The sequence below is a fragment of the Vicia villosa genome, linkage group LG6, assembly GCF_029867415.1.
Source record: "Vicia villosa cultivar HV-30 ecotype Madison, WI linkage group LG6, Vvil1.0, whole genome shotgun sequence".
In the NCBI taxonomy this organism is placed as follows: Eukaryota; Viridiplantae; Streptophyta; class Magnoliopsida; order Fabales; family Fabaceae; genus Vicia; species Vicia villosa.
The window spans coordinates 153754023-153778186 of NC_081185.1; the positions used below are offsets into that span (position 1 = coordinate 153754023).

Genomic DNA, 24164 nt, shown 5'->3' on the forward strand with positions numbered 1-24164 from the left:
GTACTCCCATTATGCTGATGAGAAATTTGGACCAATCTGATGGATTGTGCAATGGAACAAGATTAATTGTTACAAGATTGACCACTCATGTCATTGAGGAAAAAATTATTTCTGGAAAGAACATAGGTAACATTTTTTACATTCCTCGAATGTCTATGTCACCTTCTGAGTCACCGTGGCCATTTAAGTTGATTAGGAGACAATTCCCGATCATTGTCTCTTTCGCAATGACAATTAATAAGTCTCAAGGTCAGTCACTTGATAGCGTTGAATTGTATTTGCATTCTCCCGTTTTTAGCTATGGACAACTTTATGTTACAATTTCAAGAGTTACTACTAAAAGTGGTCTTAAAATCTTAATACACAACAAAGAGAATGTTTCGTGCTCCACCACTACAAATGTTGTATACAAGGAGGTTTTCCAAGCACTTTTTTTAGATGGTAAGCTTATTCTTCTTTTCTATTTTTGTATCTGTAGATGTCACACACATTAATTTTATGGCTCAAAGTTTTACATTATCGATATCTTATTTTATACATTTTACAATGCAGGTATATGATGCATGTTGTTGGCTGCTTACAATCATACAAGAAGATAGCAGTTGATATTTATACCATCCATATGTTTATTGTTTTTAGTTAAAGACATAAAAAATTATATGTATTAATAGGTCTTTCATTGTTTTACCGTTATGTATCATATGTTTAACATTTAAACATTTATCAACATTTAGTAAAACTTGAAAAAGCATTTTGGCTAAATATATATGGTTAATTTATATAAGGGAACTTTGCAAGTGATATTTTGATACATGTAATGTGAAGTCCCGACCAGACCCGTGCGACAGCACGAATTTGCTACTAGTTTATATAATAAAGATTTGAGGAATAAAACATATACATAAAAAAGTAAGAATAAAATATCAAATATATATAAAAAAATACAATGAAATGAGGCATAAAGCATGAGAGCGAATCATTGTTGGGTCACTCAATCGTAGTACTATTTATAAAGTGATTGAGTCAAGTTAAGTCCCGTATCTTCAATGTCGGACGGAGATTCCTCCACCGCCGGTACCGTTAAACTTCCGATGGAGACCTCGGGAGACCTATTTGAAAACATACGAATAATTTAGTTTTTCAATTTAAAATATTTTTACTATAAAAGTAATTTAAAATTTGTCTTTTTAAGTTAATGTAATAATAGTTACAATCATTTCAAAACAATTTTTATTTAAAAAATGAGTTTCATATTAATAATTATTAAAAATTATTTTTTCTAAGAAATATTAATAAGAATAATATTATTTTATTTTATTAACAAAATTATTATTTGTTTAAAATTGAAAGTAAGCATTATTATAGTTTAAATAACATTCTGTTACTCAAAAATATTAAAAATCATGTATTTTTATGAAGTATTAATAAAAATCTTGTACTTTTAAGAAATATTAAACATGAGAAATAAAATATCTATACATGCCTTTTTAATCAATATTTATAACTTTTTATTCATCATTTGTTTCTATATTTATAAATGCATTATGCATTATACGTTATAAATTTATATGTTTTATATTCTGAAATTGGTATTCGAAATTTTACTTTAATGTTCAAACATTTAATTTTTTTAATATAATTATACTTTTAGTATTCAAAATTTACGTGGTTGTTGTTATTAAATTTATTTTTCTTTTGAAAATTTTAGTAATATATTATCTATAATTAAAACTTTTATTAAAATATAATAAATTATATAAAAATATTAGTTTATAAAAAAAATGTTAGTGTAAACGTTACTCCCTCCGTTCTTTTTTTTCGTTTTAGAAGAATTTTTGTGTTCCTATTTAAGTGCCGTTTTATAATTTAATATTATAATTTGTCAATTATACTTTTATTTTCTCAATAACTCTACCTCACATTTTTTAATTAGTTATTGGAAAAAGAGAGTGTATGAATGAATTTATTTGGAAAGAGAAAAATAAATAAGGTTATGATAGGAAAAATAACTCTAATAATTCACTATCTTGGTTGGAGAGCTTTGTGCTAAAATGACATTTAAAAAGAAACGGAGGGAGTATCATTTATACTAAAATATGATATAAACATTTATTTTTGATAAAAGAACATGAGAGAATTATGATAGAAAAATACATAAATTTGTTATGAAAAAGATAATCTTATCATCCTTTTAACATTTCTACAATTATGTATTATCATTTTATTTAATTAGAACACATAACATAAAGTTTTATCACTGCATCAAAAGTAAGTTTTGTTTCTTTATAATAATGTAGAAAATAAATTTTGACGGGGTACTGTCATACATTTTAGATTTGTAAAATTTGTAAATTTAAAATTTTACGAGGAGTTGTCATATATTTTAGGTTTGGAAAAATGGAATAATATCTAAAATAGGTTTAATAATTTTTTTAGAATTAACTTATTTGCATTCAACTGTGGTTTGTTAACTCATTTGGATTCACGGATAGATGTCAATGTATCTATGAGATACCATGTTTGATATATATAAAGGAACATTGCAAGTTAGAATTAGATACATGTAATGTGAAATCCCGACGAAACCCGTTTCCTACTAGTTTAGTTTAATAAATTCTAGAGAGGGAAGTATCTCATGGTTCATAATGGACCAATTTTTTTTTAAAGAAAATATGTGATTGTGCATTTTTAGACTCCAACGTGTTAGAGATCTTTATGGGAGAAAATAAAATTGATGGGATCGAACAAATAGATTTGATCAATAAATTATGGGTTGCTCTTTTTTAAAAAAAAATTCTTATTTTCTATCTATTTCTCTCAAATTTAAATTGACATTCTCCATTTAAATAAATGAGACAAATAAATTATTTATATTGAGGTCTTTATTTACATTGAGAAGCCCAAGCTCAACAAATCTCGTCTTCACAACAAAGTGAGAGAAATCGTCAAATTGGCCATATCACAATTAGCTTCAATTTTCCCTCTTAGTAACGTTTTAGTCATCATATCAGGACCATTATCATTTGTATGAACAATCACTAGAATAATGACCATACTTTTGACAACTGAAATACTAGATGTGACTTTTGTCAAGTTTTCGACCACCACCTTTTCCTCTTCCTGCAACACCACCTCTTTGCTTGCTTTGGTATGACGGCCTTCTCTGGTTCGAAGCATTTCCTTCATGCTGGTTTCCTCTACCAGTCAAATTGTTGTAGCCTTCTCTACCTTTGTTGTCGAACCATTTTCCTTTGTCTTTCTTTTCTCTTGTTAATTGAGCCTACATAGTCACATCTAGAGGTGACAAATGGGTCAGATCGGCCGAACCGGCCCGTTTGACCCATCATTTTTTGCGGACTAAACTGAGGTTTTTGGCTCGGTACCTTAAGTTGGCCAGTTCTGTCTAACCCGTTTAACAAAACGGTCCGAGGCGGAGCGGTCGCATTTTGCCCACGAGCTGTTTGTTAAAACTTTTTATTTTTTACTTAGAATTAAAACAACTTTAACTATCAAAATAACACTATTCTCTTAGGACTATGTCGATTGAATTGCATTCTAAATTATTATACAGACAAATTGAATTATAATTGTAAGATTCTTTCTATAACTTTCTAATACATGTGTTGATTGAAAAAGGTTAAAATAAAAGAACAATTGTGTGACATGAAAAATACAACTTGTCAATACATTAGCTAACATGTTTTTTTTAGAAACAAATGTTGATTTTAAGAAAAGAAATGATTTGATTGTCGTATACTTGTGATTAATTCATGATATAACTATTAAGGAATCAGTCAATATAAGAGTCGATATGATGTAAAAAGTGAGAAAGCCAAGTGTTTATAATTTATGTCCTACTATTTTATGAATTGTAATTGTTATCATTGTTTGACTTGTGCAAATTATTAATTGAGATATTTTAGTAATTAGTTTTTAAATAGGATTAGGATGACATCTATCATTTATTTATTTATTTTGATACATTTTTTTATATATTTTGCTTGAGTCTATTTCGTTATGTTTTTCTTGTAATTAGTCTTTTTTTAGTTTTGAACTATTTAGATTTAATAAATGTTGAAGTTTTATTATGCGTTGTTAAAAAAATCTTTTGTTAGCATCTTTGATAAAGATTAAATTTTTTGTAACTTATATAATAATTATATAAATTAAATTGTAAAATAAAAGATTAAAAAATTGGCGGGTCGGCCCGCCAACCAGCCAAATCGTTAGTAAATTGGGCGGGCTTGATTTTTGAGTTCAGACGTCTAAGTTGGCATGTCCCGCCCCGCTTTTAGACGAGCTTAAACAGGGCGGACCGCCCACTTTGCCACCCCCAGTCGCATCACTCTTTCAGACATTCTTTGTTGATGAGATTCAAGCGTCCCTTGATGCTCTTCCTTTGTCAATGTTGACAAATCGTTAGAATCTTTTATGGCTACCACCATATGGTCAACTCTGGAGTCAAAGACCTCAAGATATTTGCGACAACTGATCTCGACGTCAGCGCTTCTCCACATAGCTTGATTTGATTCATCAGTTTTTTAACCCTAGTGAAGAAATCAGTTATGTTTTCACTTTCTTCCATCAGAAGCAATTCATACGTTCACTTGTGAGTCTCTAACCTCGCCTCTTTCACCTTTTCAGCGCCTCCAAACGATTTCTCCATAATCACCCAACTTCTCAAAATTGTCTGAATCTACATATTGGTGAATTATAAAGAGAGCTCTATAATCTTTCTTTTTCAATTCTTTGTGTGACACTTTTTCTTCATCTGTCGCCTCCTACTTGCACCGATTCTCATAATTCCAACTCTTCAAAATCGGGAGACTCGCCAGAAAATGTCTGTTTGGATGATTGACTGCCATCGCATTTTGCTTCCCATGAATCGCTTAGTCAGTGCTCTAGATACCAGATGTTGGGAATTACACCAAACCTATGGAAAATTCCAATCAATCTTGATGAACAAGATTGAAAATCCCTTGTTCTTCACTCTTCACTTGAGTGAATCAACCAACTTTGGTTGCAAGACGATTTTGCGCAGCAATTAACAATGCTAGAAGAAAGAAAATTGAGGAAGCAAGTAAGCCAGGGTTTAACAAAATAAGGGGAAAGAAAATAATTTCTGCAAAGTTTCTCTCTACTCACAAACGTGTGATTTATTCTGTAACTGCAATTATTCAATGTGTTACAATAATATGAATTACTTCCTCTATTTAAAATTTTAAGTTAGATTGCTCCCTAAGTCAAAACTCAAAACACAAAAGATCAAAATACATAATTCTGTTAACTATAAAACTAGGCCTACACCGAAATCTCTGTCGAGACAATTCCTTCAATATTTCGACACACATACTAAGCTATTTTTTTTACCCGACTTTGTATTTGTCGGCCAACATGCTTCAACACAACAACTTACAATCTCAATAAAAATTTCATAGTTCCTAAACATTTAGATCATAACACTTTGGACACCCTCCACGATCGGATTCCCCAACGCCAAGGCTTGAAAGTAGATTTGACAAGGATTTACGGGTACATTTTTAAACCACCATGCACCAATATTTTCACCTTTTATTTTTCTCTAAATTACCCAGTTTTTAGCCTAGAACTTTCTCACCTATTTTATAAAAACACGTGTTTTTTACCATTCAATTGCAATTTCATGACATGCATGTGAAAAGAAGCATAGCATTTAAGTTTGAAATAAAACAATTTTATTTTCTTCACCTTTTTTTTCTTTCGATTTGAATGACATGTAAGTCGTTATTTATAGGAAGTTGAACTCATAACATTCAATTCAACCCCTATGTCCCTTCACTTGCTTATTCCCTTTCGTTTCTTTTCATACCTTTTGATGTCTTTATAGATTTTGGTAATGAATGATTAAGATTCACTGCACTGTAAATTCTAGAGTTTATTCAATGTCTTTTGTTTACTTGTTTTTCATTGAGTTTATCAGCATGTTTTATTTTTTAGGACGAAGCAAAATTGAGGTTGTAAGACATGTGAAATTTTGTACTTTCTTTGTTGAATGAAAAAATTTCCTTTTTACTCAACCTTAGAAACATTTCCAGGTTTTAAAATAAGGCATGTCAATCGTAAAATAGAAAAAGACAAGAAATGTCAAGATAAATGACGTGAAGTTCTCATCTGCAACTGCATTTCCTGTTACATTCAAATCTGTCAAATTCAAGCTTTCAAATATCAAGAATGCTTCCCAAAACTTTGTGGCGCTAAAACTGCCGCAAAGGATTTCAAAACGGTCCCAGGCAAATACGTCAGTGTTTGCGAAAGGAGAAGAGCATAAGTATCTTCTTGTGTCAATCAAGTGAGAGCCTATTTCGTTGCAAGAGATATCCAACACTTTAAGAGACCTGAGCAATCTGAGAGGCTCCAAAGCAGTAAGACTATCAAATTTGTTATGACTTAGATTCAAGGAAGACAGAAGTTGCATAGCTTCCAACCCTGTCAAAAAATTCAGCGTGAGTCCCTCTTTTGATTTTTAATTTTAAATGCAATAACAGAAGCTAAAATTGTCAAAGTGATTAGCCAGATATAAAACCTATGCTAGAGAGCTTGCAGGATTTAATTTATTCGCATAACATAATAACTTGAAAGACGGCATCCTGTTTGCATGAAAGCGATGAAATACAATGCCAGAGGCTAAAATTACCAAAACTTAGTAGCCAAGGGGATACATGACCTATAAACTAGAGAGACCTTGCTGGATTTATTTTCCTTGCAAAATATCTCAAAGACGTCATCTTGTTTGATGTTGGGTTTATAGATTTTCCATGAAAGTGAATTTATTAATTTCCGTTGAACCACTAACACCAATATTCTCATTAAAACTTGGACTCGCAAAATGTGGATAGTAAACAAATAGAAAATCAAGTAGAATGGCATATTACTAATTATTATTTTTTTGAATAAAAACATATATATTGAAGAAACTAAGGAGGTCAGATCAGAAACAAGATTTTGCAAACAAAAGGAGGGGATATCCTCCTCTATCAAAATTCTATCCTCCTTTTAGATTGCATCTATAACTAGGCAACAGGCCAACTGATTCTCAGCCCGTTTTACAGTGAGAAAACAGAATAGAGTTAAAATTGGGTAATTGGGTCTAATGGCATATTAGAATCTATGTTAATGACCATACTCAGTAATAATAACGCTAAATTATAGTGGTGTTTGAGTGGAGGGAAAAGCTAAGATATAGAAAAATTACAAAGTATGGAATACCTTCAATTGAACGAAGTTCGTTGTGGCTAAGGTCTAGCATTTGCACCCACAGTAAATTCTCAACAGACCCCATCCGTGACAGCGATAGATTTTGCAATCGTAGACAGACATAATTAGTATTTACTTCTGTTGCGTCTTTATAGTAGTAGCAATATGGTAGTAAAGATTCTCTAGAAGATGTTATCTGCAGAATCCTCAAAACATGGACAAATAATATTAATTCACTGTGGGAGAAATAGAAATTTTGAAATGCTAAAATCTAGTTGTAATTATTAAAATGCACAGACGTTGCTTCATAAAAGCTTCTAAAATTAAATGCATCTTCATAGAAAAAACAGTTGACCAAAAAAAGCAAGAGAATTACATTCAATCTGAGAATTCAAGCACGGAGTTGGTTCTAAAGTATTTTTGTCTTTTCCTCATATCCAGATGAGAATCACAGAAAGAGAGTAAATTACCTGCTGTACATCTATCATTCAAACAGACCATTATATAATTGTGCGCCGAGCATAAATAACAGGCCTAGTCAAACAGCCCGTTATCTTAAAAATGGTTTCTATCATTTTAGTTTTGGTATAAACCTTGTGTACTTCTCCCCTATTTTGCCTATTTGAGTATAAATTCTTCTTTTGACTGCTGAGCAATCTAATGAACACTCCAAGGTTTGACTTGCCTTATTCCTTTTATTTCTTATCGTATTCTTGATTTAGTCTAACGCTCTAACTCGTAAACAATACTCTATCTTCCTTTTGCATACTCCCTATGTATTTTACATGCTCTTTTTTTGTATTTTCTTAGTCTTCGATGATTCTTATGCGTTGATGCTCAACACTTTTTGACAATAGCTGAATGATAGACAAAACCATGGAAAAATAGAATATGTAAACAATCAAATTCAAATTGGGTGGTTGAAATGGAGGAGGGTCTTGTTTTTATGTGAGAAAAAGTACCGCACAAGCTGAAGGGAAAATTTCTCAGACGACGGTAGGACCTGCAATGATGTACTGACAGAATGTTGGGTGGTTAAGATGGAGAAGAATCAAACAACTAGAAATAGAGGAAGACATAGAAAAACTAAGAAAGATTTCAAGATTAACAAATTGGATAGAAACATGGTCATTGATAGAACATTATGGTGTAATTTGATCCATGTACCCGACCCCACTTTGTGGGATAAGGTTGGTTGTTGGTGTTTGTAGTATATTGAATTATATGGGTTTATTTGACTCTTTTCGGAATAAGCATGTTGTATCATGATTCATGTGAAGTTTATGCTTCATGTAAGTAAATCCTGGACAATGTGATTTCTCATGCCTTAGACTAACACGACTTCATATTTTATTGATATGTTAGGATTTCTTTCATGTCAACTTCTTGTCAGTGTGTTCAATTGTTGTTTTGCAGGGGTTACTCATGACTCCTAGATCGAAGTTTATAACAGCCATATCTCCAAGTACAAATTATATAAGCTCCATATGACTAGATGAAAATTTTAATAAATTGACAAACCTCAATATGAACAAATAAATTTGATTTATCATGGAAGGAATAGAAAATTTGCAATACTATAAAGGGAGTTGTAAATCTAAAAATACAGCAGTGTGGCTTCATAAAAACTTTGAAATTCAAGTATGCTTTTTTAGAAAATATAGTTGACCACTAAAAAAAACAAGTAAAGAATTACATTCAATCTGAGAATTCAAGCGCGGAGTCGGTAGTAAAGTATTTTGCATCAACATTTCTTCACATATCCAGATGAGAATCGTAGAAAATCCTTAGTTTTTTTTTCTTCCAGAAAATTCATTAAAAATAAACACACCAAAAGATGTTCAGTACTGAAAAGAAGTAAATTACCTGCCGAAGTAATACCAGACTATGCTCATCTTTGTAGTATTGTGAATGTGTTGGATCCAACTCCATCAAATCAGTGTAAAGTTTAAGAACTTCTTCAGTATTGTTTTTTCTTTTGTCATGTTGATGTGTTAACAAATCAAGAGTAGCCAAAAGTCTAGCAAGTGAAAGCTTTCCAAATTTACTACAAAAAACAAAGCACAATATTATATTGAAATATAACTGGAAAATATGGGAAAAGAACGAACTATGTGGCCTTTAAACCCATAAGACCATGCATTCCACGAATCCACCTTACCATTCATCAACAGACAATAATTTCCGAAAATGCTTTATATCATAACGAATTGCCTTCTTGCACCAATAGGAAGTTGTTGGAATATGAAGATCAGCAGATACAATGGAATCTACATCTTCAAAATGATCAATTCTTTGGAAATTATTGTCCTTCCATGAAGTCAACTTTCCACCATGTTCCATAACAGGTTTGGTAGAAGCAGTCTGCACGCACAATTTAAAGGCAATTTGGGAAGGATCCCCATACTGATATCCATTTGAAGATACAATACCCATAGGATGTCCAATAGTGATCTCTATAGAGTAAGTTTTTGATTGTTCGAGATCCATATTACCAAGGTTTAGGTACGCACCCCAAACTTGAGCAGTACTCGAGCTATTTGTTAAAAGTGGTTTCCAAACAAGATCTTCCTTCAAGAGTTCAGATTTAACAGCCACTGTAGACAGGTTGACGCCTTCAACAGCTTGATTGAAATATAGAGTCACTGGAAGTGCTCTAGTGTCTGATAGTGTGCTATTCAATAGAGACAAACCACATCCATCTATGCAGTTGTTTCCATTTAGGGTCATAGTAGATCCATGAGATGGCCAAGATGAAACAAGGAGAGGAGCATAATTTCCCACTGTTAGATCAATAAGCCAAAGATGATAGAACCAGCCACTCTAAACTTCTGGATCAGTAAAATAAGCACTGCGGACATGCTTATACTCTTGCAAAACTTTTTTTTTAAGGCGGAACCCTTTGGCCTTTCTTTTAAATAAATTAGATAAAAGCACACTGAAATTTATCAAAGGAATGACATGTATTAATATAATTGGTTACTCAAGAGTCACGTTAAAATAAAATCTTAAAGAATGTTACTGAATTGAGCACAACAAGAAAATACTGATTGACAACCAAACAGAGAGCTGTTACTATAAAAACATAGTACATACATATGGTCTTTATGGAGTACTGGTAGATATGGCAAAGTGTATTTTGGCAGGCAAGTGTATCTGTGGGAAAATGATGTTTTTTCATATTCTTTAGACATGTAAGATTGAGTTTTTATACTTTATTAAGATTAATCACAGGAAACATTTGTTAGACATTTGGGACATATTTGGGCCATCACTTGGTTTATCATGAGTTTAATTTAAAACACCCTACAACTAATATTTTAATTCTCTAAACCCTAAATTTAAAACTTCATCATTTCAAAAGGCATGCATTCATCACCGTCAAACCTAAATGTTGCGCCTCTGCATCTTGGTGGTGGCTAGAAAACGGACGATCATGGTCGGAACTGGCCAAGATTGCTCACAAACAAATGGTTTTAAGATTTTTTTTAACAATTCAACTGAACACACAATTCTGCTTAAGATTTGGATCGTTGGAGGTGTGTGAGACCATAAAATCTTAAAATTTTAAAATGTAGATTGTGAATTTGACAACCAACATATCCCATTCAAATGATAAAAAGCACCGCATCATGTATGATGATCATTCAATATCTTGGAAGTAAGGCATCATATGGGGTAACTTTTAAATACAAACATCAATATACAATATGTTCGTTCATGACAATCTTCTACAGTGCTTCAAAGGTAATAACCAATTGATTATTCACAATACTAAAAGAATATTTTTCAAATACCTAGATGGGTGTATGCATGCAATCAAACCACTATTCCTGGCCACAATTTATCATGCATAAATACAAACACAAACATATATCCAAGGCTTGCTTGAAAAACATTTTAATAATGTAAGGTTGGTAGATCCTAATATCTGTTTCTAGAACATGCATAAGTGGACATATCAAACTTGTGTACGCTAGTGTGTAAGCAAGATACATGATAAAACAAAGTATCATATAGCATCATTCTTAAAACATTGCAATTTGATATATTTTCAAAAACGCGGCAAAACAGTTTATGACAGATGAATGCAACTGTCTATGCAGCATTTGTAAATAAATAAGAGCATATTACTTAGAAAAAACACTCAATACAAGTTCAGCCATCACTGAGATATCCCTATGAAAGAGAGTAAGTGTTTAAGATACCTTCTATTATGCCACGCAGAGTAAATCCTAAAATCCTCCCCTATCACTTCCTTTGTGTATATCAGCTCATCTTCATCTGATCTTCTCATTAGTGAAGTAACAAACCTGAAAGAAATATCAAATCCAATTGAGAAAAAAAAAACTCCTAAATTGTAATTTTTCCTATTATAAAAAATATGACATTGAACAAAGAAATATTTAACCTTCGATAATTCCAAGCGTGAAAATTCCGCGGATCGGCCTTCTGAAAACCATTAAGAAGGCGCAATTCGTCATCTATAGACGAATGCCCCTTGCTGAGCACCCATTTTCTCTGATACCAAGCACCATAGGACTTGTAATTCTTATTCAACGCATTCTCCACCTAAACAATAAAAAATCCACGAAAAATAACCCTAAAAACTACAAGAATTTTTCAACTTAAAAAAAAACTATATCTACATTATTCAATTCAATCAAATCCACGGAAAATAACCCTAACTAGAAAGAAAAAACCTACATCTACATTATTCAATATTCAATCAGTTGAAAGTAAAAGTAAGTGTCACCAATTTAAGCTCCTGATGGAAGAGAAATACGACATAATCCGGATCAGATCGAGAGAGATTATGTTGAACAGCGAGTTTTCTGTAATTCCAAGCAGTGTAACATTCTGGATTAATTTCAAGAAGCTTTGCGCTCAAATCTAACGCTTCTTGTGTATATCTGCAACCAGAGTTATCCAAATCAAACAAACGGAAAACGAAAATCAATTAGCAAAAGAGAAGAAAGAATCAGCAACGTGCATGCGATCGCAAAGGAGAAGAATCAGCAACATAAATGCGATCGCGGTGAAGAGAAGAAAGAATCAGCAACATACATGCGATCGCGGTGATTGGCGAAGAACTGAGATTGAAGTGCACGAAGCTTTTCGGTTTTGGCTGATAAAACTGATTCATCTTCTTGCTTCAACGGTTTGCGAGGTTTACCGTGCATGTTCAAATACACTCGCTAAAATGGAAATAAAAAAGAAATGAAATCAGTACTATAGTAACGTAGTTGAGGTGAATCGAAAAATATTCCAATGGTTTTTGTGAGGCTCGCTTAAGATTTAGGGGTGATTATTGACAGTTACACTCCTACACTGAGTATTTGCTAAAAATAATTAGAACTAAAAATCCATAAAATGGAAATACAGTCAAAGTATTAAGCAACCGCTTATCGAATATGTAAATTAATATTATACTTTATCTTCCACCAAATTAGGTTAGAATTTTTAAATTATTTATATAAAATGATAGAGCAATATTTAATGGATTTTTAGTTCTAAGCGGAAGAGTTATTATATATACATTGAGTATTTACATATGACAAAATGGATCATGCATTGACAGTGTAAAATATTAACCAATACATATATACACTGAGTATTTACATATGACAAAATGGATCATGCACTGAGTATGAATATCAACTTTTAAAAGTATATTATTTTTAAACTAATACATATTTTAACAAGAATATTGAGTATAAAAAAACATAAAGAATTATTTATAACATGCCGGAAATACAATAAGCTATCAACCAAAATATGTATCTTATAGTGTATTTACATATAAGAGTTATTATATATACACTGAGTATTTACATATGACAAAATGGATCATGCACTGAGTATGAATATCAACTTTTAAAAGTATATTATTTTTAAACTAATACATATTTTAACAAGAATATTGAGTATAAAAAAACATAAAGAATTATTTATAACATGCCGGAAATACAATAAGCTATCAACCAAAATATGTATCTTATAGTGTATTTTTTTTTTTGGCTTTATACCACCGGTTTAGTCCGGTTTGGGGGCGAGTTCTATTGCAGGAGATCGAACCGAGTTCTGTCATCAAGTGGCTTCATCCCCCTCCCAATCGCAGTTGCGGTGTGGTTCCATCTCCCTCCCAATCGCAGTTGCGGTGTGGTTCCATCCCCCTCCCGATCGCAGCTGCGGGGGATTGAACTGTGGTTCTACCTACCAAGTCCAGCGCCAATCACCACTGGACCAACTAACGATTGGTATCTTATAGTGTATTTAAAAAGGCTGGTTAATGCATAAGTGAATGTTTCGAGGTTTTGCATTTTTAATGCCACTATGGTCAAACAGTAAACTTTGATTTTAATGGAGATGAATTGTATGCAAGACTACATCATTTTGTTATCAAATGACATCCATAACTCTTAGAACCAGATGATATAAAAAGTAAAATAGGACAATTTTGGGGTATAACATATACTACCTTGAATTCACTAAAACTCCCTTCAAACTGAACCCAGTCCTCTTATTTATAGTTCGGGGAAAGTTAGGCTTGCTAGACGTACCGCCCATCTTTTCCTAGTGCGTTTACTTTCTTCTCTATTAAGAAATGTTAACTCACCTACAACTAGCCATTACTGTCCTAGCTCGCTCGGCGCACCGCCCATCTTTGACGCACAAATCTTCCTTTATCATGAAGTAACTTAGCCTCGAAGTCTTATCTTGCTTATGCTCACATAGCGCACCCATGAACACGACCTTACTTGTAGGAAATGGTCATGGCAAGGTTTTGTGTGTTGCTTGATGGTTTTTCAGTCCTTTTCAGTCTTTACCGTGAAATTTCCTTTTTTCTCCTCTTGTTTATAAGTTGAGTTATGTGATTGATAGTCAGTGGTGAAATATCACATTTGGATTGATGTAAAGCATATTGGTTGGGCTTCATGCAAGGTAGTTGTTGGGTGGCGATCATGGTGATATTTTCACTTTATGTGATCTTGACCTCTCACATTCTCCATATATAGGTCGAGGCATACACTTTTTATTTTCTCTCAGGTCCATATGGTCATGTCATCTCAGTCTTGGCCACCTGTTGATCTCTGTGAATGATGAATGTATTTTTTTCTTAAGAATTATATATATAATGTTGATAAGATGGCTAGAAACATATTCAATATTGTAGCAACCTGCCCTAAAAAATTTAGCTTTTAGAGTCGCCACCTATTCTGAAGGGCGAATAGGAAACCCCATGCAGTATAGAGATCAGGGTAAGATACTATATTCAGGTCGAGGGAAGGTGTTAGGCACCCTCAACCTTTTCCTAAAGGCTAACATTTCAAAGATAAAGGTTATGGCAAAACATAAAGGAAGGTAACAAACAGTTAATAGGGTTAAAGACATGATTAAGATTTGGAAGAGGGGGACTCACCTTGTTGCCAAGTGCCTACGTACCTCCTTATGGAGGATCAGAGTCAACGTAGTTTGGGGGACGGGTTGTACGCCCTTTGAGTTTGAAATTTGATTTGGAAGGCATTCTGAATTGCCTAGGATAAAAATCCATAATTTGATATTGAAGCTTTGAAAGGTTTGAAAAGTGTTTTGAGGTTTGGGCGTACAACCCGAGTTTAATTTTCACTATTAACCGCAACGATCAATAGATTCAATCGCCATAGTTAACAGATTTGAAATTGCACCGTTACTAATTTTAATCAATTGATTCGATTATTACTAATAACGAATTAGGATATTTTTATAATTTTAATAATTAGTTTGTATCGTTACCAATTCTAATTGATTGATTCAATTATCACTTACAACGAATTATAGTATTTTTATAATTTTTATGAATTAACTTTGTATCATTATCCCTCGTAATCGATTGGTTCGATTAAAAATAATAATGAATTTAAATGGGAAGATAGGCTAATCATCACAACCAATAAAATGATTGAAACCATTTAGCCAAATAGAACTATTTATTTTAATTAAATAAATATTTTAAGAAAATCGATTATTGCCCATCACGATTAATGGATTTAATCGGAACGAATCAATAAATTAGAGATTTAACATTCATAATATATATATATTAATTTATTTATAAAAAATAAATTATTATAAATAAATATTAAATGGGATTAACTAAAATATTCAAATTAAGTAAAATAAATAAGTTAATTAGTGTCTTGATTCAGTGTGGTCGTTATTGGAGTGTATGGTATAGGGACTAGATTCTGGGCGTTGGATCTAAGGTTAGTGGGGATTGGATGGCCAGATCTAGAGGGCATATGGTAAGTTACTTAGCTGGCAGCGCATGGGATCAAGGATTGAGGAATTCAGAAAAAAAATAAGTGTTGGAGGGGGGTCTCGAACCCACGCCCTCTCACATACCCCATGGCTTAACCATCCCAACTGGGCGTTTCACGTGTTTAGAACACGCGTTTAATAAAATAAATAAACGAACGAAACAAGAACCGGACAAATGCGCGCGAGATTTTAAAGGGACCAGTACCATAGAGACACGTCATCATCTTCTTCATTGAACTCCTAAAAACCTGCAACATTTAGCTACGAAATTGCTACACAATTGCTCGTAGCAAAAACATCTACCAAAATAACGAATTGCACATAGGCATTGATAAACTTTTCGCGACCAGCCTATATCCTTCGTCTAATGAATACGAATCCAATCATGCATTTGTTTTACCCTAATTTTGCTCATAACGAGAAACCCCAATTGAAAACCCTAAAACCTCCCTCGGCCTCCAATGGCCAAACGATACTTAAACACCCAAACTCCAGTCTAATGATCCAGAAACGTTCACAATAACTATATGAATGATAATACATAAACAATTTAACATGATGATACACAAATTATGCCAATCGATCCAATGTTCAGAACAACATACCTTGGTCAATTGGAGGTCGATCTGGGGTATTGATGCAGCGTGATGACCCCAATAGATTCAGAATGATCCCAGGAACATGTATCAATGCTTAAACCTCTTTGAAACTTCCCCAATCTTTGAAACCAAAATTCACTTTTCTTGGAGATTTTTGTGTACTAGCAAGCTCTCTTTGCCCAGAATTTCGTCCCCTAGTCCTATGCCCTCTATTCACTACTTATAGAAGAGTGAATTAGGTTAAGAATTATAGCCCAAGGCCTCTTGAAATCCAATCTTGCAAAGTTTGTAAAATTGACTTAAATCTTGAATGAAAACTTTCTATTTTGGCCACTTCTTGTATCAATCTTTTCCCAATCAATATACCACGAAAATATATTATATTTAACCATTAATGTTGATTGGAATTAGCTTATGTGAATATTTTAACATAATATTTGATTTTTTTCTTAATTAAATCATTAAAATGACATAAAAATTTATATTAAATCAAATAATATATTAAATTTCGTGGCTTTTGTTTTGGGCATGCTAGTGACTTGTGGACCAAGTTTGTATCATAAAACCATAGGCCCATTTGCAAAGTTTCTCAATTTGAACCTTCCTTTTTCATATTTGGTCCTCCAAAATCAACCAACTTTGATCAAGCATATCTCACTCAATTTTTTAGCTATGAGGAAGTTCTAGGACTTTTTGGAAACCTCAAGATGTCCTCTACAAGCCACTTTGGAACATATTTTTCATTTGGAGCTTTTATCTTGATCATATCCTCTTTGACAAAAAACTGCTTTTGGAGGATGCCTGAAAATGACCTGTAATCTTTTGCATTGTATCTCTCAAATGAATGATTTCTAGCCCTGGCTTGTGAGAGACAAAGTTGTAGGGAATTCAATTTCCTTCAAAATAGTCTTTGAGTGAGGAATTTTTGATGTTCCATGTGAAAGTTATGCTCAGTCAAAGTTGGGTTGACTTTCTCCTAAGAAACCCTAATTTGAACCTTTTTGTATTTGTTCATCTCTGAGTTTCTATTAATGGAATCATGATCAATCTTTGATCAAATGATGGTTATACACCTCTATACTTGATGTTTGACCAATGGTCATAGGTTTGAATCATGCTTTGATTGTAGTTGACCTTCAGGTTTGAATCAGTTGACTGTGGATCTTGGATCATTGAGTGAGCAAGGCTTTGGATTTGAATCTTGAACTTTGAATCATTGTGAATGGAATATGGAAGGCAAATTTTGGGGTATGACAAATATTTGTCATCCAATGATGAGTTTGATCTATATTGACTTGGAACCAGCGCCCATTGTGAAGGTCATTAAGATTTATATGAATCTCATTACTTTAATGCTATCACTCGTGAATCTTATTACTTGTGAAGGGCAATTTTTTCACCTTTGTATGTTCTTCCAAACTCCCGGGAAAAAGTCAAAAATACCCCATAAATTCGAAGAAGCATCCGGACGCACCATTTTCACACAAAATAAGTGCTAATCATTGAGCACCCTCACTTTGTCAAACTTTAATTCGGAGATGCATCTTCGAATATGTTTCAGGATTTGTTCGCAGATGCTAAATTAACCATTGCTTTCAAACTGAGGGAAATTTGCGAAGGTGCATCTCCAAAAAAATTTAATGAATATACGCACCAGACCCGCCTTCTTCATTTTATGAATATTTTTCTTCCCCTATTAGACCTCGTGAGCAACAATGTTCAAGTCAATTTTTCAAGCAACAGAAGAACCTCTACTTCAACCTTACCAATCTCAATCCCAACACTTATTTGAATAAGTTTTTCATTTAACTTATTTTGATTTTTGATTAATGTACTAGGTAAAATAGTTTACTTTTAATGCATTAGGTAGTATTAGAATCTGAAATAAGTAATGTTACAGACATGCACTACGATTTTAATGTATTTAAGGTTGTTAGGGAAAGACTAGGAACTAGTTCCGCCATTGAAGCAAGAGACGAAGGTTTTTCAGAGATGCATCTCTGAATTGATTCCTTTCTAGTTTTCGGAGATACGTCTCTGAATTTGGTCTTTTTCTCCTACAAAACTTCAAACTAGTGTATTTTTTCCCTTTTTTCAAGAGAATAACTGCAATCAACAATAGAATGAGACTTGGTCGTGAAACCTTAAATGTGTTCGCTCGCAACGAGAGGGCTCTTCAAAATGAGCAGACTATAGTTATGCCAGAAATCGTCCCTAGGCCTCATGACGGGGAAACATTGACATCTAGGAGCCGCCTCTCATAGGGGTCCTCATCCCAGGCTCATGTACTAGGAGGAAGTCATTGATGCACGTGATTGCCTCTTTCCACTTGCAGACCATTATCAAGGAGGCCCCATTGACACCTTATTACTGATATATTATGGAGACCATATTGCACTTAACAGCTATTATTTTTCTGTTTTAACGAAATTCCATGCAACTGATGTTGTTATATTTTCTTTTTAACAAAAACACGATTGTTTAAAATCTGTTAACCATGCCAGAAAGATTCACAACATTTATTAGCCTGAAGATTAGTGGTTCCAAAGTGTCATCAGATACTCTGATTTTGTCAATATGTGTTCTTCCGGATACGCAACCATCAACCGTATCATGTAGGGGGATTTTGCTGATAGATGGCATAAGGAAATGCCATATTTCTATTTCTCCATTAGCGAGATGACAATTACACTAAATGACATCACTTGTCTTCTACACATTTCCAACAGGGGAAGTTACTTGATCTTTCTAGGATCAAACACGATGAAGCCCAGGAGATGATAGTGATTTATTTAGGAGCTAACCTAATGGATTACGAGAGTCATTTGGTACTAGAGGAGTATCGAAGTATGTCAGTTACAAGTTAGTGACATTATGTTGAGGGTTATATGACTTGGTTCTATTCTGTGTCCAATCGTCATGGCACCAGACGCTCTTGGACGTCCACCTAGGCCTGATCATAAGGAGATTTTAGGGAATGAACAGGTTAGGGATAACTATGTCATTGATGTGTTGTCGATCTATCTAAATATTATGCGGATTACGAGAGAGGGCATAGAGTCTTGGTTGTTTGAGAGAGGTGGCGATGATGTTGGTTGCCATAACTCGTTTCATTCTTACTAAGGCACATAATACATTGGGTTACCGGTGGCAGAAGATGAGTCGGGTTAGGATTAGGCATATGCAGTAGGTTATGTTTTTTTTATGTATTTTCATGTGTTACAAGTATTTTTCATACTAGGACTATGTTTGTAATATTATGACACTTTTTTTAATTAATGCAATATCTTATTTTGAGTTGTTAATGTTTAAATCAAATTATGAATTATGACACTGTTAGTCGGATTAAAATGACTTTAAATTTTAAAAAAAAAAATACAAACTTAGATATTGTTTTTGCCCACAATGCATGCAAGAAAGAGATGCATCTTTGAAAAGAAGTGCTATTGTAGATATGCATCTTTGAATATACCACAAAATATTCGCAAATACATCTATGAACTAAATTTTAACGAAAATAATTTATGGTACATTCAGAGTTGCATCTCCAAAAAAAAAATTGAAGACATTTTTTGGTTTTCATAATCTCTTTAATTTTACATTTTTTTTATTTTAAAAGATTTGTTATTGAGAAAAAGAGGTTTTTTTTATCGAAAGACAGTGTATATCTATTAAACCCTTTGTTATTCTATTAAACCCTTTGTTATTCTCGGTCTCTATTTCTTCATCTTCATTTTTGTCTTGATATGTTGACTCTTGTGTTGTGTGCTTAGGGATCCACACGGATGTTTATTTTCTAAATTTTTGTTCTTATTTCTAGGTTGACACTCATAAACTTGAATGATTTTTTAAAAAATCAATAATTTAATAAAGATAATGAAGCTAAACATGTTAGAGAAGGTGAAGATTTCTATGAAAAAAACATTGAAATATTTGTTACACCCAAATCATATGGCATTTCCTTAGGCCATCTCTCAGCAAAAAAACATATGAAAAAAACATGTCAGAGAAGATGAAGATTGATAAAGATGAAGATTTCTATGAAAAAAACATTGAAGATGTATTCTGCCAATCAATATTTAGAAAAATTGATTTTTCATTAAAAGCATATTATATTCCAAAAGTGGCTTTAAGAAAAGTATATTCATACTTGTCTGTTTGAACGGTAAATTGTAGTACTTAACAGAAAAAAAAAACAAGTGTTGCTTCCATCAAAATCAATATTACAGATCCTAAACTCAAATTGTAGCAATGAAATATATTAAATAGAATAAGCACTCAAACGGCCATTGAAGGACTTCAAGAATGTCAAATAAACATGAACTTCCTTCTAGCCCCCTTCGACTTTCTGATGGGGTAAAAGATCATGAGAGTTGACTACAAAGGGAATATCATAGATTTGCAGGCAAAGAGCATAAAATATTGCTCAACATAAATAAGTTAAATTTTGGTAAATATATCCCAATAGGCATCTGCAAGTACATATAATATCATCTCAAAGACCATAATACTTAAATCGAAATTAACATTTTACCCAGCTTAATTAAACATAAAGATAAGTTTTTACTGGCATATTATCTACATAATAGTCTGCCATGCAAGTAAACTATCTCAGCTACAGTTTCTGATCGCAACAATGGACCTTCTCGATTCAAAGTTTCACTCCCATCCCCTTTGCAGTCGCCTGCAATCTATCTGCAGGTCAAGAAATGCAGAAAAATTCAGACATAAAAGTAACTACTATGGTAAATAACAGTCCAGGTAAAGGTTTGACAATCATTTTCAGATCAAGTAAGCAATTAAACATAGCCCAATTATAAAACATCAGAGTACATAAGATTTTTTTAAAGTTTTAAAGACATGCATCATCAAGTTTTACAATTGTGCTGAAATAAGCATACTTTTCAATATGAATTTTAATTAAAAAGACTGTAAAAAGAAAGAGAGCATAAAGTTCACCTTAACATCCGCAGCGCAGCATCTAGTGATCTGGAGATGGTGGTCGCTGGTCTGGAGGCTGTGGCCACATTTGTGGTGCCATGTAGGGGTGAGGCTGCTGAGCATACATATTTGGGTCCATCACAGGCTTACCCATTATGACACCAGCAGCTCCAACTTGGGGGGCATGTTGAGGTGGCATGTAGCAGTAGTTAAGAGCATCAGCAGGTCCACCAACGGGCATTGTTCCTCTTGGGATTGATGCCAGCACTTCATCTTTCAGGTCCTCGCGAGGCACAATATCAACCAGGAAATCAAAGATATCAGTCCTGGTGATTGCAGCTGCAATATCATTCTTCTGAAGCGTCCTCCTTTTGTTCTCTTCAGTGTGGTTCCATGAACGCAGGGTTAACTCCAATATGAACATCTCACAGGCCCTTGCAAATATGACCGGTGCCTCAGCTGATATCATTCTAACATCCTCGTCAGCCTTCATAATCTTCTTGATCCTTGCCAGGGGAAGGCTGTGGTTCTTGAAATCAGTAACCTTTTCAATTTCTTGGTACTGGTTTGCCCAAAAAGCTTGGAGCTGTTGCTGAAGCTGCTGCTGTTGCTGCTGATGAATATGCTGATAAGCAAGTTGATGTTGACCCATCTGAGCTCCAGCAGGTTGACCAGTTGATTGCATGCCCCCTGTAACAACTGATCCAGGTGCCCCAGGCATTTGGTTTGGCTGATATGGATTAGATCCATACGGCATTTGACCTCCACTACCGACAACCCCCATCGGCGGATTCTGGTTATGCCCTTGATGATCCATTCTGTTTCGACATAAAATCAATCATGTGATCGGTAACATTTTACAGGCAACCAAAGAAACAATTCATGCAACCATCAAGGCAAATCTGTTGATATATTAGCAATTATACCACAAATTAAGTATATTCATTTAAGGAATAGGAAAAACGGTCTGCCATTGCAGTGTTCTCAACCGTGTGTCGTGATCTAAAATGACGCAAGCTCAGAAAAAGAAAAAAAACAGGATACCCTTTTCCCGAGAGAAACATGTGATCGGCAACATTTTGCAGTGTTCTCAACTGTGTGCCACGATAAAAAACAACGCAAGCTCAGAAAAAAGAAAACAGGATACCCTTTTCTCGAGAGAAACATGTGATTACAAACATTTCACAAGCAACAAATGCAACACGAATTTGTTGATATATCAGTAACTAAACCATAATACAACATTCAGCACAACCGTTTAACACATCGGAAAAACAGATCTCAACAGCTTATCATGATCGAAAACAACACAAGCTCAAGAAAGAAACATGCACATATTTTTCTTGACATGCATAAATCACAAAAACCACACATTTTAATCTACCCACTCCCATGCACAACTGTATCTCAAACACAAAAACAGTTTTCCCAATATTACACCAAACAACCCCTAAGGGAAAGCAACTCATGCAACAAAATCAAAGCTTCAGAAATCAAAATAAACAACAAATTCAATCAACAGATCTTCCCTCAGAATACCAAAATCACAGAATTGTCATTTAATTCAACTAAATAATCTGTTCAATTAAGGCATGCACATAGAAAAGCATAAAAAAAATCAGTTAATAAATAAAATTGACAAAAAAAACATTAAAAAAAGTAGAAACTTCCATTTTCATATTCACACACAACTAAGATCAAAGAAATTTCTTCTCTTCCACCACACATCAGCTTCACACATATATTTAAAAAAAAATATCACCACACAAAAATCAACAACAAATGAAATGTAGATGCATTACACAGAAAAAAAACATACATGAAGTGGTTCCGCAAGAGTTGTTACCGATGCTTGTTTCCGCAAACAGTGAGAAACCTGAAAAGGATGAAACGAGAAACCGGTGAGAAATCACGTTAGATTGAAAGATCTACAGCATGCGAATTGAGCAGAGAACGAGTTTTTTGTGATAATGCTTTTGAAGTGAGAAAGATCCGAAAGAAGAAAAGTTAGGGTTTGAGAGAGAGATGCAGAGAAAGTTGGTGCGAGAATTGATGAAGTTTTGAAAATGAAATGAAAATGAAACGAACCTCTCAAAGACAATAAAGCTGTGTTTGTGTCTGAATACAACAACAACTTGCTTCTTCACAAGCTATTTATATTACTACTACCATTTTCTTACCTTTTTATTCTTTCATTTATTGACGGATTTACCCTTCTCCTTCTACCCAGTTCCCACAGCATTTACCTTTATTTATTGTATCATCTTGTCCTAAGTCTAATTAATGCTCATCTCTTTAATTTTTATTCAGTTAATGGAAATAAATTGGTAAAAGTATGATAATTTAATTATAAAGCTATATTTATATACGTAAAATGGATTTTTTTTATAAAGTAGAGAAATTAGTAAATTAAAAGGAAAAGTGAAACTACATTCAAAATTAAGAGGTAAAGTGATTGTGCTTGCATCAAGTTATTTTCTTTTTAATTAATACTATTTGTTATGAGTATGCTCCACTGCATGCATTTATAGGTAAAAACTAGTAACAAATCTGTAAGCACGGTTTCTATTCCGTTACGCGTATTTGGATATATTATTTATTTTAAATAAAATATTAAAAAAGAAAAAAATATTTAAATATATAATTGATAATTTTGTATATAAAAATATTTAAATTAATAATAAATTTTTTTCTCGTATACCATTTTTGGATTAAAAATATTTGATCATAAATATCATTTCTCGTATATAAAAATATTTAGATCAATAATAGATTTTTCTCGTATACAAACTTCATTTTTGTTAAGATATCATTTACAAAAATATTTGGATCAATAGTAAATTTTGTATATGAAAATATTTAGACCAATAGTAGATTTTTTTCCCGTAATCCATTTTTGAATAAAAATATTTGGATAATAAATATCATTTTTTATAAATAATAGATTTTTATCCGTATACAAATATTATTTTTGTTTAGGTATCATTTACAAAAATATTTGGATCATTATTAAAATTTTTGTATATAAAAATATTTAAATCAATAATAGATTTTTTGGTCTATGTTTTTGAATAAAAAATATTTGGATCA

General features: G+C 33.0%; 2 protein-coding genes and 1 pseudogene across 2 annotated transcripts; 1 reads left to right on the forward strand and 2 right to left on the reverse strand.

Moving 5' to 3' along the window:
• The first annotated feature begins 11 nt into the window (after positions 1-11).
• Positions 12-560, forward strand: LOC131615039 (uncharacterized). The gene is made up of 2 exons (XM_058886555.1): positions 12-441; positions 553-560. Exons 1-2 carry the CDS (start codon positions 12-14, stop codon positions 558-560), a joined length of 438 nt encoding a protein of 145 aa, XP_058742538.1.
• A 5133-nt stretch (positions 561-5693) lies between these two features.
• On the reverse strand, positions 5694-12594 carry LOC131610611 (geranylgeranyl transferase type-2 subunit alpha 1-like; annotated as a pseudogene).
• Positions 12595-20569: 7975 nt separating this feature from the next.
• On the reverse strand, positions 20570-23259 carry LOC131610612 (nuclear transcription factor Y subunit C-9). Its single transcript, XM_058882601.1, has 4 exons — positions 23163-23259; positions 22894-22950; positions 21093-21892; positions 20570-20828 (listed from the first exon to the last, which is right to left on the reverse strand). The coding sequence occupies exon 3, from the start codon at positions 21889-21891 to the stop codon at positions 21115-21117; it is 777 nt and encodes a 258-aa protein (XP_058738584.1). The 5' UTR covers position 21892; positions 22894-22950; positions 23163-23259; the 3' UTR covers positions 20570-20828; positions 21093-21114.
• Positions 23260-24164: the final 905 nt, after the last annotated feature.